Below are 16,354 nucleotides of genomic sequence, written 5' to 3'. Positions count from 1 at the left end.
CCTATGACCCATGTTACAGTTAGTCTAGCTTCAAATCAGTTTATGAAGGAACTGAACACACATGACATGACTAAACTGCACTTCTTGTTTTAAGAGAAAAAAATACATCAGGGAACCACTGAAGTTTTGATGTGCTTTTGGCAAATATGCCTTTTTGCCGTATTTGCCATTGAAAAACAGTATTTAAGACTGAGAGGAGGTCCTTTGGGACTCCTAGCAACCACCTCCCCTTGCTGTACCACACCTGCGAGGAGGCCAGAATCATTACTCGGTGTCTTAAGGTGACAGAGCACCAAAGAGAAAGAAGAGCGCAGGGGTGCCGTGGTGTTTGCCCCACCTGAGAGCAGAGAGCAGCCAGCACCCATAACCCGGCGAGCAGCCATCACCAGTGAGTGGGCAGTTTACACAAGAGAACACACCTTGCAGTTTCACAGCTCCGATGGCATGGCCTTGCTCCCTGTTGTTTATGTACATCAAGGCGGGCAAAGCTCACACCGAACGGCACGACCCTGCGCATCTGTGCTAGCATCACCTTTCTGGCAGAGCGGCATATGTCGGCAGCCCCAGCCGCCACGCAGGCCACCGCAGTCACCATCAGCCATGTCAGCCGCGGGGAGGATGAGGCCTTACCCCGAGACCAGCCGGCGGCCAACACATGCTGCCCTCCCGCACCCTGACAGCCCAGCGGCAGGGGGAACGGGGCGGCTGTGACAGGGCCGCTAACCGCCCCCCGCTGAGCGCGGCACCCCCGGCAGCTCGGGGCACAGGCACCTCCCGGTCCGCGGCGGGGCCGAGCCCCGCACCGGCACCGGCCCTCCGCGTCGCCGTTAAACGAGGCCAACGGTGCCGCCGATGCCAGCGTCCTTGCGTAACCGGCCCAAACAAACTCTCTGGGCCGGTAAACACGCAGCGACAGCTCGGCGGCGACACCGCGAAAGCGCTGACTTGCCGTAATCCCGGGCAGCAGCCCCGCGCGCCCCCGGCACGGCTGCGGGCCCCGCGGAGGCCGCGCTGCTCCTCCCCGCGGGTGAGGGCTGCCCCCGGCACCGGCCGCCGGGCAGGCCGCGGCCCCTCGTCCTGCCGAGCCCGCCGCGGCCAGCCGCCACGCCGGGGGCCTCTCCCCGGGGCCCGGCCGCCGTCTCAGGCTCGGCCCGCAGCGCCAGGCCGCGGGCCCGCCCGCCGCAGCGCTCTGCCCGCAGCCCAGAAGCGGCTGAGGGACGGCGGGGCGAGATGGCGGCGCCCGGCTTCGTTCCCCGGGGCGGCCGGGGGGGGCGGCGACGGGCCGGCGGGGGGGCGGGGGGACGCGCCTGGGTGAGGGACGCGGCTGTCCCCGCCGTCCCGCCTCTCGGTGTCACGCACAGCAGGCACTGCGTGACCTGCGCCGGCGGCCGGTGCGGGGCGGAGGGGAGCGGCGGCGGGCGGGGGTCCCCTCGGCGGGGCACGGCTCCCCTCGGCGGGGCACGGCTCCCCTCGGCGGGCAGCGGGCGGGGGCACGGCCGGGCCGGGCGGGCAGGGGCTGCTGGCAGCCGCGGGGGGGGGCGCCGGCCGGGTGCCTGCCTTCCGCGCAGTGAGTAAATTGCGTTTCGTTCTCCGCTCCGCAGGGTTAAACCCGCAGCCCAGACATGAGGAAGGTTTTGTGCGTGGAGCCCGTCATTTTCGTCTACATATTTGCGTCTTCCTTGACGAGCCCGCTGGTGCAGCAGTTCATCTACCGGCGGCTGTGGGAGGACGAGTACAACTCCACCTTCGTCAGCGACAGCAATGCCAGTTACTGCGAACAGAATAAAAGTAGCCCGACATACATCAAGGAGAAGGTAAGAGGGGGACAATAACGACAGCTGCAAGTAAAGGTGCTGCCCAGAGCCACTGTCGCGGGGTGACACCCTTTCCCCTAACCTTACCTAACCTTTTGTACAGGGGACAGCGGCACTTCGGTGGCCCCGCTGTCACTGCGCTGTCGCGCTGCTCTGGCGTAGCGTGGTGGGTGCTTGGTAGTGCTTGAAGGACAAAGATCTGGCTCCCAGGAGGATGCCGAGATAAATTCCTGTTTAAGCAGGAGCTGAAAATCACCCTGGAGGGTTGGGCCCAAATTTGCCTTGACATGACATTACAGCGAGCAGGGCTGAAGGTTTGTGCCTTCAGTTGTGAAGTGAGGTTTGTGCCTGTGGTTGTGAGCCCCTGGTGGGCTTTGCAGCTTCCAGTGTTCATTGTAATGATGTAAAGTTGAGCAAACATCCCATAGGAATAAGATGTGGTTTAGAATACACTTGTTTCAGAGAAATTACAAGAATGAGGAATGGGGAGAACTGAAATAAAAAAAATATGTAATTTTGAAACACGAAAAAAAATTAACCGAGCTTTGCACAATCAAATATAACTGATGGTTCACCATTCAGAGTGCTAGTCAGCCTTGTTGAACTACAAAGGTGTCAAGATGACAGCATCCTATGGTCAATTACGTTTTTAGCACCTTTTCGTTGTTGGGCATGCTGGATAGCTGGGCATTGATCGGAACCTCTTTGGTTGCATTTCCAGTGCAGTTTTAATGCTACACTTAAGCAGAGCTGACTATGGGCTCCCAGCAGAATAGATGATCATACTGCATTTTCCTTTCTCCACCCGTGTGTTGCATCTCACAGGTTTTCAGTTACAGGTTACGGTTTGGATTTGCTCAGGGCACTTGATTCAACGGAAAGCTCATCTCTTCTTTTGAGTTTGTTGCTTTTTGAGTGGCGGTGTTTTTCTGAGGCAAGTGCACTGCTCTGACACACCCTGTGGCCACAGGATTGCTGTATCTAACATGGGGATGGTGGAGGGAACACATTTCCAGAAGAGGTGCAAGAGAATCAACCTTGGCAACAACAACTGGCAGTTAGATTGGATTAAGTGGAACATGAAACTGCTGTAGAGTCAGAAAAGTAGATGACTTGGACTGTAAATTACACAGAAGGTGGAGTTACAGGAATAGTCAGCTGGCGTTCTGCTACGCTACTGAAAAGGTGGCACTTGAATATTTTTGCTCACATCCCAGATTTGAGTCTCTGATGTGCTGTGTATGCACAAGACTGAACACCTGAGCTTATCTGTCTCATCTGTCATATATATTTATATATACATTGTGTATATGTAAAACCAACATTTTTTACTGGTATGTGCTTCCATTGAAGATGATCAAAGAAATAGTTTGGGATCTTTAGAGTGGAGTAGGTTCTCTGTCATGTGACAGAAGTCGGTCTTAGAAAAAATGTGAAAGTAAAGAAGGTCAATGGAATTGTAGTCCAGCATTCCTTTTGGGCTGACCCGTCAGCTGAGGAAGGTAATGTATGCCACCCATTGGAATTGATTTGGAACTAAAAACCAATTATTGTCTGAGTAATGCTTGTGTGTTACTCCTCCAAAGTGTTTTCTGGAGTATTTTCTCCCTGTTTGGTGCTCTGTGTGGGCATTTTGGTATAAGAAAGGAGCAACTCTTTTAAAAGAACCATACATGGTGCATACAGTTCTAACTGCAGAGCGCATCAAGAAGCTTACATTTCAGAAACATTTCTGGACTTTGCATTTGCTAGAAACCCCCCAAATTCAACCTGATTTTCAAATTGCAATCACCTGTGGTTCAGGACACAAGCCTTTATATTTATTTTTGCAAAACCTTGAAGCAGAGTGTTTAATTTCAGCTAAAGTTTGGGTAGCGTCTCTGGTTGATGTGGTGGTGAATTCACTTATGACAGGGCTTTTGGTATAAGGGTTCCAAAGTGTAATTAACCTGATATTTGAGAACATGAATCCTTCAAGACAGTAGTTAAGTGGCCAACACAACTCCTTTGTTTCCCTTTCCTGCCAAATTTCCATTTCGTCCATTTCAATGATTGCCAGCAAGGCGTGAGCGTTTGGACAATTATGCTCTTGTCTGGATGTCTTGCCTGCATTTTGATACCACGCTTGTTACCATAGTACAAGAATGGTAAATGCTCAAAACACGCGTTTGTTTTAGCAGAACCCAGTCTCTGGGCTGAGTAATAGTCTTGTGTATGGGCCAAAGAGTAGATCCAGTAACTCGGGTCGCAAGCCCTTTCTTGATGATATGTGAAATAGGTGTTCTGGGTTTTTCAAGACCAGCCTAACTGACTTAGGTTTACACATTCTGTAAATTTTGCTGTCAGGAGTGTTCCCTACAGGCCCTGTTTGGCATTACCTTTTGGAACACCTCCCTTAATGGTTAATTTAGTGGAAGTCCTTCTTTTCTGAGAATGGAGAAGCTTTACACTAATCTCACCTATTTCAGAGGAAAATGTAAAAGGAAATTGAAAATAAAAATTACTTGGAGTCTGCAAAAAAGTAGAACATAGTTCAAAATGGATAGTCTTTGCAGCCTTTAGATTAATTGTTTCTTACAATTTGAAGGAAATTATTCATTTTATAATAAAATTAGTCCAAAGTTTATTTGAATACAAGCTGAAGCATTCCAATCACAGACTTGGATAATCCTCCCTTTTTTTTTAAGCTCAGAAAGAGCTGTATTTTTAATCATTAAACATTATTCATCATCCAGTTTATTTATTTTCCAATCTGTGCATTCTCCTTTGCTACTCAGTGATTTTTTCTAATTTTATGAGCCTGTCAGTTTATCACGTGCTGTACATTGCTCAGCCTCAGGCACTACACTTCTCTCTTAATTTAATCCTTATATAAGTGATTTGCTTCTTCAGTCTTTTAATTTTGAAATCTCTAATTTTAAGAACTCTTTCTGTCCACCATGAGCATTTTTTCAAAGTAGAGTGAATTTGCAGGTTAAAAAAACTTTCTCTTCAAATCTTTGTAGTTCCGTTGATTATTTAGTAGATAATATGATTTTAAAGCAGCTAAGGGTTTGACTTATTATTTTCTGTATTCCTTTGCATTGACTTTATAAAAACATAAAGTAGGCAGTCAAGTGCCTTACACTCTAGATGGAGTTTTCCTGTACGTCTGTCTGTCTTCTTGTCAGTAGTCAAGAAGTCATTTATGTCAGCAAGGTTATGGCCATTTGTAGTATCTGGATGTGAGCCATGTTCTTTATGTTGCACGACTGCTTCCAAAACAATGAAACCCAGGTCTTTGCTGTTTTATTCCTTCAGATTTACACTTCATTGTGGTTTGGCGATAATATTTGTATTGTATGGTTAATGTGGATTGAGATGATATATAATAACATCTGGTTTTATTTCTGATGTATTAGCATTTGTTTGATGCTCATGTCTTTGAACATGATGATCCTAGTAAAGAAGCATTGCCTCCAACTAGGTGGAATTTTCTTTGTCAGCAGGGGAGGAGTTAAAGATGAGAATATAATTTTTCATGTCATCTTGTTCAACTTTTCGTGTTTTTGACCCTTCCAGGGTGACAACAGTGCTGGCCGGTGGACAGGGCATCATAAATCCTAAGGTAGTCAGACACCATAAGGGAAAAGAGTAAAAGACTCCAGGGTGCTGCGGATCTTGAGGGCCTTCCCTGAGGGCCTTCCTTGAGGGCCTCAGGATCAGTTCCGTTTTCCTCTTGCAATAAAACCTGTTATCTTGTAAACAAAGGAAGAGATTGAACTTGAAACTCACGGTCTTTGCCTGTAAATATAAATAAGCATTCAGCAGCTTTTAAAATTGCCCAGAGTACATTCCTGGAAATTTTAGGGTTTTTTCATCTTTTGGATGCTACTCCATGAGGATTATGTTAGAGGAAACACCTGAAGTGTGGAATATAGATGGCTTGAATACAGGCAGAGAATGGCTTGGGAAGACTTAGACGGCTGTACCTGCTACTGATTGAAGAGTGCAGCCCCTGCCCAAGTCAGTGTGATACCTCAGAAAACTTCAAGAGACCTTTCAGAGTGACTTTACTCTCTGCATCTGAAAGTTTATCTTACAGAGTGTAAAGGGTTTGTGCGAATGAAGTTACTGCCTTTCCCCTGCTGCTCTTCTGTCTGATCAGGCGGTTGTCTTTGCGAGGGCTATTGCGGCTGCTATCTGTCCAGCCTGCATCTGTGCATTAAAAGCAAGATCTGAATTAACTTGCTGAGCATCATTTAGAAGTTGGCTTCATAACAAGATAATTTTTTTTATTAACTTTTCTTCTGTTCTTTTTTCTGCGGCCATTCATGTTCTGTTATTTGATTGTTTTTCAGCTAAATTTAATTTTTATACTTGTGTTAAAAAGAACTTGGAATTTTTCCCCGTAATGGGTATTTACAGTTTATTGTCAAAGTGTTAGCTGCTGTTCCTTATGTGAATACCTGCTGTAGCGTGTCTAGAGAGACATCACTGATCGGGACAGTTTCTGAACCCAGAGCTTTGCAGTGTTTTAAAAATTAGTTAATTTATATATCTATGAGTCGGTATAATTTTTAATCCTGTGTTTCACATTGTGGTTGCTGTTGTTATTCTTAGCATTGTATACTGGGATGTCAGAGCAAATGCTGATGCATTTACTTGCACAATGTGCTAGTCAGTGAATTGTTTCTTGTAATCCTCGCAGTAGGATTATTTGGAGGAAAAATTATCTGCTGTGAGTAGGGAGCATGGGGCATTTTCCTCAATCAAAGACTTACTGATTTCTGAAAGATTACAATAGGCCCCCTGTCTTTCTGTCGTAGCCTGTACTGAAGGAAATACTTACAGTGTAAACACCAGCTCTTGTAAATGCATGTTCAAAGGGATTGTTCTCTTGTCTCCATTGAAACTTCCCTGTTAAGAGTGCTATAAGACTGTATCTTAAGAAATAAGTTCTGGCTAAAAATGTAACAAGGGATGTTTGAGAAATACTGAAGGTAAAATCACAAAAGTGGGAGTCTTTGAACATGCAATTCCTTTGTGTTAGTGATTACTGTAATATAATGAGTTTTTATAAACATACAGTAATGTACTGTATTTTATTACAGCATAATATGTCATATAATCTTATAAAATTATTATGTATTACTTTGTATGTATGTTTTATAGTCTATAAACATGTGCTGAGCTATTCATTATACTGCTTGCTAATCATTGTGTGATACTATTATAGACATTTTTTTTTCAATGTATTATAGTGTTTACAATTATTTTTGTTTTCTCTTTGCAGGAAGTTCAAGAAAAAGCCTCTGTTTTTAATATGCAGTTGGACTTAACTGGGGCAGTTCCCAGCCTTATAGTTGCCTTTGTCATTGTAGCTAATGGGGATCGCCAGGGACGCAAGAGGTCTTTAGTTTTACCATCAATGGGAGCTATGATTGCTAATATTTGCCTCACTGTAATATCCTATTTTTCCTTGTCACTTTCTATCCTGTTTGCGGTTGCATTTGTTACTGGACTGTTTGGGAGTATAGCAACTTTCCTTGGGGGAGGCTTTGCTTTTATAGCAGATGTGTGTCATGATGAGAAGCAGAAAACAACGCGAATAGCTGTGGTGGATTTGATTTTTGGAGTTGTATCTGGACTGGCAGGACTGTTATCTGGCTACTTTCTAAGGGGAATAGGCTTTACATGGACATTTGTGACAGCATCTCTGCTTCATGTTGTTAATATTATCTATATTATATTTTTCCTGGAAGATACAGTAGGTGTATCTGAATTGCAGCATGAGGCACCAGCATCCTGTAAAGAACTTTTTAGAGAGACATTTTCTGGAGTGTACATGCTTTTTAAAACTGCCCCTTATAAAAAGCGAATTTTAATAATTGTGTTACTTTTTACATTTATGACATATTTGTTTACTATGTTTGGTGGGAGTTCACTTTTTACACTCTATGAACTGGACGAGCCACTCTGCTGGAATGAAGTGTACATTGGATATGGAGCAGCTGCGTTCACTTCTGTCTCTCTGACCAGTTTTTTAGGAGTTTATTTACTTTCCAAATGTCTCAAAGACATATATATTGTCTTTATTGGGATATTTTCTTACATTGGAGGAATGGTCATGGCTGCCTTTGCCAAAACTACCCTGTTCATGTTTTTAGGTGAGTTCAGAATCAGTTGTTTCATGGTCAACAATATATATGACAATACTGCTGTGTGCAGTTGGTAGATGCTGGATGTACCATATTGAAAGGGTCATAGAGAGGTAAAATACAGAAGGTTGGTCAGGCTGATTTAGGGTTTAATTAAAAGATTAAGTGTGTGGAGAGAGAATGGAATTACTTGCTTATGATACATTTTAGTGCCATACAGATATATTTGATTTATTAATTTCTCTGTGCTCTATCTAAAAACAGATAATTGTGTCTCCGTGCACTTCTAGTTTGACTTTTCTATTGCCTTTTATTATTTGGGGAACAGAGCATTCAAAAGCATATGACTAATTCATTTGCAATGTATTTGTAAAATCTTGGATTTTTATTACTTCACTGTCTCATGACTGATTCATTGCTTTACAGTAAGAGTGCCATCTTTGCTCTGCTTTATGCCTGTTCCTGTTCTCCGATCCATGCTATCAAAAGTGGTTCTCACTGGTGAACAGGGTGAGTAGAATTTGTTCTTAAACAACGCATTAATACAATATTTCAGAACAGAGATGCAGCAAGATTACCTTTAAACAAACAGATATGTATTGGTATTTTAAGACTGCTTTTCTTTCAAGTTCTGTATAATATGACCCTGTGTCATGATATTAATGGCTTTTAATTCTGAATTTAATATAAACAATATTGTGTTTAAAAACTATTGCAAGTTTCAACCTTCAAAGGAGATACTGCTCTAAAAATAAAGACCATGGGGAACTTGAAGTAGAGGAATGCTCAATTTTTATACCAATGTGATTTCACAAGTGCTTCTACATTCACAAGATTTTGACGTGGCAGAGAAAGATACATTTCTGTTATTAAGTCAGTGTCACACAATAATTTATAAAGGTAAGCAGTAGGTGGTCAACCTTCAAAGCACTTGAAAACAATTGGACTTTGATCCTGAGCTATGTACCCAGCTTCACAGGTGCCTATGGCTACTTAAACATGTCTCAAAAGATGTAATATATTACTTCTCTAAGTCCTTTCCTTATGGAACACAGAAAAAGGCATGTCAGGCCTCAAAATGTGGCTCTAGTATTCCATATTTTGCTTTTGGGGAGCATACACTTTCTAGAATTATTCTCCTGAGTTGTTTGGCTTTATTTTCTAAGAAATCTATCTTTTTACACTAAACCGAAGATATATTTGTACTTAACTGTGCTAACATACACCTCTGTTTTTGCAGTTTCTGGGCATTCTTCAGGGTTTTGGCTACTTCAGTAGTTTGATGCAGGAATCGCGTTGGCTCTTGCCATAGTTTTCTGCTTACCTGTTGTGATTTTTTTTATGGTACTGTGAATATGAATGCAGCTTTGGAAAATGTGTTCAACATGACACTGATGTGATAGACTGCCACCCCAATGGGTAGTTCAGTGCCAAAAATGTTTTTTCTTTCCTTTCAAAAATGAGAAGATGGTTAAGTGCTGAACCAGCAGTCTTTGTTGGATCACAGCCTTTTCCGTATATAAGCATGAAGATCAGTGAAAGAAGAAACAAGAAAGGGAAGAGTGAAAACTGAGAGGAGAATTGGAATGGTTAGTGAGCATGAACAGTTTGAACTTCATGTGGTATGGTGGCAGAATAGTATCAAAGAAAAATAGTTCCCATCAGCAAAATGGTTTTGTTGTTTTGTTTTTCATTTAAAAACCAAGTCTTTTGTAGGAGTCCCCACAGAATACATTTCCGTAGCAAAGACATATGATACTCAGATGCTTGTTACTTGCGTACTTGCTGAAGTACTGTAAATCTTTCACAACAGGTATAAAAACTTAAGTATTTGGAAGTGGCTTTAGTTTTATTTAGTTTTGTTTGTAATTCATCCATTTGTTTTTGGCAGGTGCTGTGTTTGCTTGTATTGCCTGTTTAGAAGTTGTGACCGGCACTGTTTCACTTTCAGTTTTTAATATTCTCTATGCAGCTACGGTTGCATGGTTTTCAGGCTTCAGCTTCCTCCTGTCGGCAGGCCTTTGTGTAATTCCGCTGGCTGCCCTATGGTAAGTATGGATCAAGAGGGTGCTTCTGACTGCTTTTGCTGGTAATTTCTGTTTTGATGTGAGTTGAAACTGAACGGTTTAGTGCAGTAGTTCTCAAACTTCAGTGTTTTCTAGTGTGCTCTAGTAGCTCTGGTCTCACACTTTTGCTCTCTTCAGCACCTATCCCCTGCACCTTTGCTGGAGATTTCCCATCATCGGTCCCATTCTGGCCCTGATACAGCTATCTGCCCTCAGCTCCGTGATGTGAACTTGTCACCTAACTCCCCAAAACTGAAATCTGCCCCGAATGTGCTACTAGTGGGATACGCCATACCCCTGACTGCATGTGTGTGCCTTCCCTTGGTTTGGGACCTTTACATCGTCTTTCTTACAGGAGAGCCTTTCACAAAGAACAAAAGTAACAGATCACTTGAAAGGCATGAGTTTAACTTTGCAGTATTGGAGCTCTTCTAATTGGTAATGAGGGTTATAAACATGACCCAGTGAACTCAGTGGAAAGCTATCTGTTCTGGTCCTTGGTCATGGGTACCTGGTGACCCAGAGCTATTAAAATCCATAAAAGATCTGCCCTAACTTTTAAGGCCAGTATGAATAAACCTCTAGACATGTTTAAAAATATACCTCTATAGTATTTGCATCTAATTGTATCTAGTGACCATCTAGTAATGCTGACAGCGAAATATCATTATTCATGAGTATTCACAAAAGCAAAGTTCACTTTACCTTATTTCCAGTAGAAAAGATGTCTTTTTAGGATGCTGGAACATAGTTCTAAACGACAGAAGGATCACTTTTCATTAGATAGATTTATATTCAGGAGAGAAAAAGCTACTTCTAAGAGGGTAGTGCTCTTGCTGGAGACTTGTATCTCTTTTCCTAATGCTTAGATTTTACCTCAGTCACCTTTTATCTCTACATCAGCTGCATTTTAAGTTTTAAATGGGCAGTGATAACACTGTAGATTTCAAACACTTGACATAATTTCAAGTCTCTGCCTGCCCCACTACAGTGTTTTACACAGTCTATTCAGAGAAGCTGCACTAATAGTAACTTAAGACAAAGGTAGTGGTGGGTCTCAGACCTGAGCAAATTGAAGGGGCCTTGTGTGTGAGTGGAGAATGCTTTTCAGTAAAGTAACAAAAAATGGAGGAATTCAGTTACATTAACAAAGGCCCAGTAAATACTTTTGAAGTAGTATTTTTAGTTTAGTTCAGTGCTGTATGGCAGAGAAAATTCATTAAGAAAGCACTCTTTCTGTGCAAAAAGTAACAGATATTTACCATCAGTCCATCCTGCAATCAGGACTGTAGTCCACCATCACCATAAATTTTTGTAAGTTGTTTTGCTTTTCCTTCTGTCATCACTGTCTCAGATATCCCACCCTTTGAGTAACGTCTCTTTAAAACCCTTTTTTGAGTGTCCTGCAGCGTTACTGTTTGAGAGCAGAAAGGATAGTTGTTCCAGTCTGTAATAAATCAGGCAAGTAGTTTCATACTTAGCAAACACAGCAGTAATATTGCCTAACTTGCACTGCTACTGCTTTTGTTTACTAAGATACGTCGGCAGCTTTGCGTCAACAGCTTTGTGCCACCAGCTTTGTGCCACACAAGATGGCTGTAACCGGGCTATCGAGTGTGTGTGGTGGTGCTGAATCAGCATGCTATACGGAACTGTCTGTCTCAGCTAAAGATATCTGTCTTATCTGTGTCTTACAGCTGGCTTCTGTGCACAAGCTGGAATGGGGAGGACTTGGCTCTGCTTGTACCTGAAGAAGTGTCCAGCATAGAGAGCACTGATAGTTGAACAAAGGCTCCACCTACCTGGGTTTTCTCATCGGACTTGCAGTGGCAGAGACCATTCACTATGTCATACAGAGACCACAGAGATAACACAACAGTTGCAGATACAATCTCTAAGCGGCCCTGCAGGCGTAAGCACTAAATTGGTAGCACTCTTTTTAGCACCTGAAATAAAGATAGCTCTTAACTATGCAAATAGGCTGGCCATGGAGATTTTAATGCTGCTTTCAGCATGAAGAAAAAAATGAGGTAGGATGAAACTCTCCAATTGCCTTTTTTCAAGTTTGAGAACGTCAGCTGTGGATTGTGATACATCCTGTATCTTTCTAAGTGGGGCAACAGAGATAAGCTTATCATTAACTCAGAGGGTGAAGCTAGTGGAGGTCATGCCAGCTGAGGATGCAGTCCGCTGTGTACATCTTAAAAGGCCTGCCTTAATGGTAAAGACCCCAAACCTAAAACTGCTAAATAAAAGGTATTTTTTTTAGAAGGCAACCAAACTGGAGGCAGTACTTGAACCTGCTGTAAGCAGACTTACTGCTCTGCAGTTACTAGAGAGCGTTTAATGTACGATATGTAGACCCTGTCTGTGACTTAGCTCTTAAAATGGATTTTCGCACAGAACTGGCATGCTTAGAAAATTTCCAGCTTGCCAAGTGTGAAGTTAAGCCGGCAGTTTGCAGAGGCCATATTGCACATTTATTTTTATCATTTTCCATATATTAGGGACTGGATACAGACACCTCTATTTTTTGTCCCACAGTTATTTCTTGTTTTCTAGTTAAGTTGGCTATACTTAGCTTAAATGTTTCTTCTAGTGAAAGGCTGTAATAGCATTTCTTTTCATGGATCTTTCATTACTTTTTTAACAACCCTGAAATGAGGTGACCAAATCTGAATCGTGGATTTAATTGTCTTGCAATGAATGCAGCATAATTGATGAGTACCTGAACAGCATTTCTTATCTTCAAAGCACTTTATAAATGCTATTAAGATCCTCCTTCCATAACAGATATTATCCTCCCTGTTAGAGAGAGAGAAATTAAGAGAGAGGACAATGACCTACGCGGGGCCACGGTGCAAACTGGTGAGACTGCCAAACCTAGGAATCAGTTTCTGCATTGACTCTTCACCTTTTTGCTTGCTATCTTTAAGTAGGAGTTATCAAGAGCATTAGCTTCTGCGAACCGCAGCACAGCAGAAGTGTAAATGTAACACCATGCTAATTCAAGGCGAGTTTGACAGCCAGTACTGTTCTGATTCCTGAAAATACAAGTAGGTTGTATGACTCTCTTCCACCAAAACAGATTAGGTAGAGACATCAAAATAATATGACGTAGTTGATATTTGCAGGATAATCCATGAAAGCAGCTGTAATGTGGGAACTGACTTCACCTGCACACAGTATAGGATAAAAATGAAGAGACATAGCATATGCTGTATAATGATCGGCTTACAGCCATTAATATCCATCCCATGAACAGAGTACTTCTGCAGAACCTCTCCATCGTACTCCACCGAAAAATATAAGTACCACATCATGATGATACTGTTGTAGATCATTTTTGTTTGAGTGACAGCATTGTTTCCAAGCTATGTATCGGGATCACAGAGAAGTTTGGAAGACAGTTCAAGTAAGTTAAAGGGGAGTTTACACTATCCAGGAGACCACTACTCACCCATCACTGGTGAAAACGGTGCCATTTATCCAGGACAGGGGGAAGGAATATTTACACAGCTAACAGCTCTTACACTTCTGTCCTGAACTACCAAGGCTGATACTGGCAATTAAAGATCATTAACTTTTCCTAGCTAGTTTAGATGCTAGCTAGTAACTAAAACTGTTTACCTCGCCTCCCCGGAGGTGGCCAAGTCGCTGCCAACTTGCTGGAGAAGCAAGCTGCGTTTTACAATAATCAGTGGGTCCAAAACATAATAAGTACTTGTAGAGAGATTAAGAAAACACTGATGTAAAGGATTTCAGCACAAAGATTACATTGTCTTCCTGGCCTCTTCATTACACAGTTATGTAAGGCTTTATGGAATTAACTATTTCAGACAAAAGCGCCTGGAAAAACTAAAGCAAATGAAGAAGGGGCGTGTGCCTTCACTTCCTCTTCTTCAATGCACACCTCTGCTCGCACTCGGAAGGTAGCAACAAAGCAAGCCAGTTCCGCAGTGGCATTGTGTCAGTCCAAAAATGAGGACAAGCACGTACACTTCAGGAATGGCTTTGTTATGGTTTGATTTTGCTGTACAAAGTGTGTGCTGTTTGCAAAGTATTTCTGGTAGACACAGGATTTAGAACGGGCTGTAAGTTCAGGTCAAAACACACGAAGGGTATGAACTGTGTTTTTTAAGTGCCTAGCACAGTGCAAGCTAATGAAACCAGGCACTAATGAGCTTCAGATTATTAAATCAAAATCTTCCAAGTTATAATAGTTGCTCTATTTGTATGTAAGTGCAGATTATTTTGACAGACATTAATAATGAAGTTTGGTTTTTTTAAACTCTATGTTGTATTTGTCATTTTTGCTTTGTTTTTTGACAAACAGCTAATGGGATGACTGGTGGAGGAATGTTTATGTAGACAGAAACAGCAGCACTGTGGTATGATCTTTTTTGTGTGGTCATAAAACCAACAGCAGTGCAAGAAGATGGGCTTTTTGCCTCCTTCTTGCACCTGGGGAGAAGAAAAGGTACTGCCCAAAACATCAGCACCAAGAGCCAGTGGGGAATTGCAGAGCAGAGAGAGCACTGCTGCCAGCACGAGACTCGGCTCGTACCTGTCACAGCAGCGGATCTGCAGGCACCTTCCTCCCCTTCCCAGATCGGGTCCAAGGCAAGACCAAGGCTGGGTTTGTCCCAGCTCCAATTACCAGCACACCCTGCTTGGCACGCCTCTGTGGATTGCTGCTTGCAGCACCTGCTTCACAGAACGAAGCTTCTATGAAATAGGAAGAAAGGGCTGGGCTGGGAAGCCCAGTCCCCAGCCCAACCCACTGCACACCAGCAAGTGTAACCCTTCCTTTTTCATCTCAAATGCTCTTTGCCTCGGTCCTGTTTGACTCCCGTGACTTTATGAATAGCATAAATTCTTGCACAGGCCTCTTATGTACACCATTTGCTTTCCAGCCTTACAGGCATAACAGTCCAACTTCCTCATTCTGAATATGGCTTGATATCACCCAAGATTTTAATAAAGTATACTAATTGCTGAACAAAACCACCTAGAAATTACGCCCCACCTCCTAAGCTGTATTCGGTCTTCACTGCACTGAGAATTACTTAACGTAGTTTTGCTCAAATGCAATAGCATCCATCTTTCAGCCAACATCAGGAAAGGCCAACTAGCTAGATACACCAAGGTGTGCAGCTATAAGGTACCAGTAACTGTGTACTACTATGAGATGGCTCTCTTTTCTGGAACAGTACTGGTAGGAAAGCCTACAAATCCATGTCCATACCTTAATTTGCCCCAGGCATGGCAAGGTAATCCCTCAGCCTTTCCGGCCAGAGCCTACAGCAGTACAAAGCCTAATGAACCCCAAGCTTGCTTTACGCAGAGCTACCAAGAAAATTGTCAGTTATAAAAAGCAGCTAAATCTGGTATTTAGTAAAGTATATCAGCTCACAGAAAGACCAAGACAGCTATGGAGAACAAACCAGTGAGTAGGTCTACACTTCCATATTCAATTTATTGGTCCCTTGTTTTAACCTCAGAGGCAAAACACACAAATGAAACTGCTTGTATTCCATAGCACAAGCCTCTAATCTCTGCAACTCTCAATTGAAAGACAATTTTAGAAACTTCACTTCTTAAACAAGTTTAAATATATAAATATAAAACCACCAGTAAAGTGTCTTATACTGTGCCATCTCTATGTTTTTAATTTGTTGTGATGTTTTGCAGTAGATGCACATAAATGCACAGTGAAGTTTACAGGACTGGAGCTGGCGGCTTTGGCCCACATGGATAGGGAATTCGTGGCAGCTTTAAGCACACGAGCTGCTTGGGATTGTGAAGAGGTTTATAGTGTTCGTGCAGAAACATTGCCAAGTACACTTAGTTCAACCAAGTTATTAAAATCTGAATAAAGACAGTTCGTGTCTTGAAACAGTATTTCTAAGCTCCCCACATATGACAAGAGATGGTATTTTTTTAACCACAGGTGGCTTTTTTCTCCTAATAGACCATATGATATTATCTGCCTTGCAGGATTTATATATGACAAAAGCACATGACAGCAGAAAATAGTTGTTACAACCCTAAATTTAGTAACACCCCACACACTTAAGCACACAACTTTGCAGTGGCCTACTCCTTCAAGAGGTGTATTTAGGTATAGGTCTCTTATTCTTAAGATCTGACTTTGGTAAACCCACAAAAAAAAATTCTCTTATTGGTCATCTAGTATCACTGTATCTTCATGTTCTCACTGCAGCAGCTTTATTAGGTACTGTAATAATTAGTCACTGCACTCTTTCTTAATCTCCGACTACTAAAATACCTGTATCTGAGTGCTCTTTTGGCTTATGTTCCCAAATGGATT

General features: G+C 42.7%; 1 protein-coding gene across 3 annotated transcripts; it reads left to right on the top strand.

Moving 5' to 3' along the window:
* Positions 1-888: 888 nt before the first annotated feature.
* SLC46A3 (solute carrier family 46 member 3) lies at positions 889-14,316 on the top strand. Of its 3 annotated transcripts, none has more exons than XM_080376448.1 (6): positions 889-1,027; positions 1,602-1,814; positions 7,090-7,963; positions 8,381-8,464; positions 9,846-10,002; positions 11,718-14,316. In XM_080376448.1, the coding sequence occupies exons 2-6, from the start codon at positions 1,623-1,625 to the stop codon at positions 11,803-11,805; spliced, it is 1,395 nt and encodes a 464-aa protein (XP_080232574.1). In that variant the 5' UTR covers positions 889-1,027; positions 1,602-1,622; the 3' UTR covers positions 11,806-14,316. The 3 variants fall into 3 exon arrangements, with proteins under 3 accessions (XP_080232574.1, XP_080232573.1, XP_080232575.1); XM_080376447.1 differs by lacking the exon at positions 889-1,027 and adding an exon at positions 1,274-1,391; XM_080376449.1 differs by lacking the exon at positions 889-1,027 and having other exon boundaries at positions 1,467-1,814; positions 9,927-10,002.
* The last annotated feature ends 2,038 nt before the right edge of the window (positions 14,317-16,354 follow it).

Source organism: Falco punctatus (genome assembly GCF_963210335.1).
Source record: "Falco punctatus genome assembly, chromosome: 2".
NCBI classification, from domain to species: Eukaryota; Metazoa; Chordata; class Aves; order Falconiformes; family Falconidae; genus Falco; species Falco punctatus.
Note: the sequence above shows the minus strand (reverse complement) of the source record. Positions and strands in the feature narration are given on the sequence as shown.

Excerpts from the sequence above, each read along its gene's own strand:
- SLC46A3 (XM_080376448.1), top strand. The coding sequence starts at position 1,623 with ATGAGGAAGGTTTTGTGCGTGGAGCCCGTCATTTTCGTCTACATATTT. Across the intron at positions 1,815-7,089 it reads CGACATACATCAAGGAGAAG|GAAGTTCAAGAAAAAGCCTC; the intron begins GTAAGAGGGGGA and ends TTCTCTTTGCAG. Across the intron at positions 10,003-11,717 it reads ATTCCGCTGGCTGCCCTATG|CTGGCTTCTGTGCACAAGCT; the intron begins GTAAGTATGGAT and ends TGTGTCTTACAG.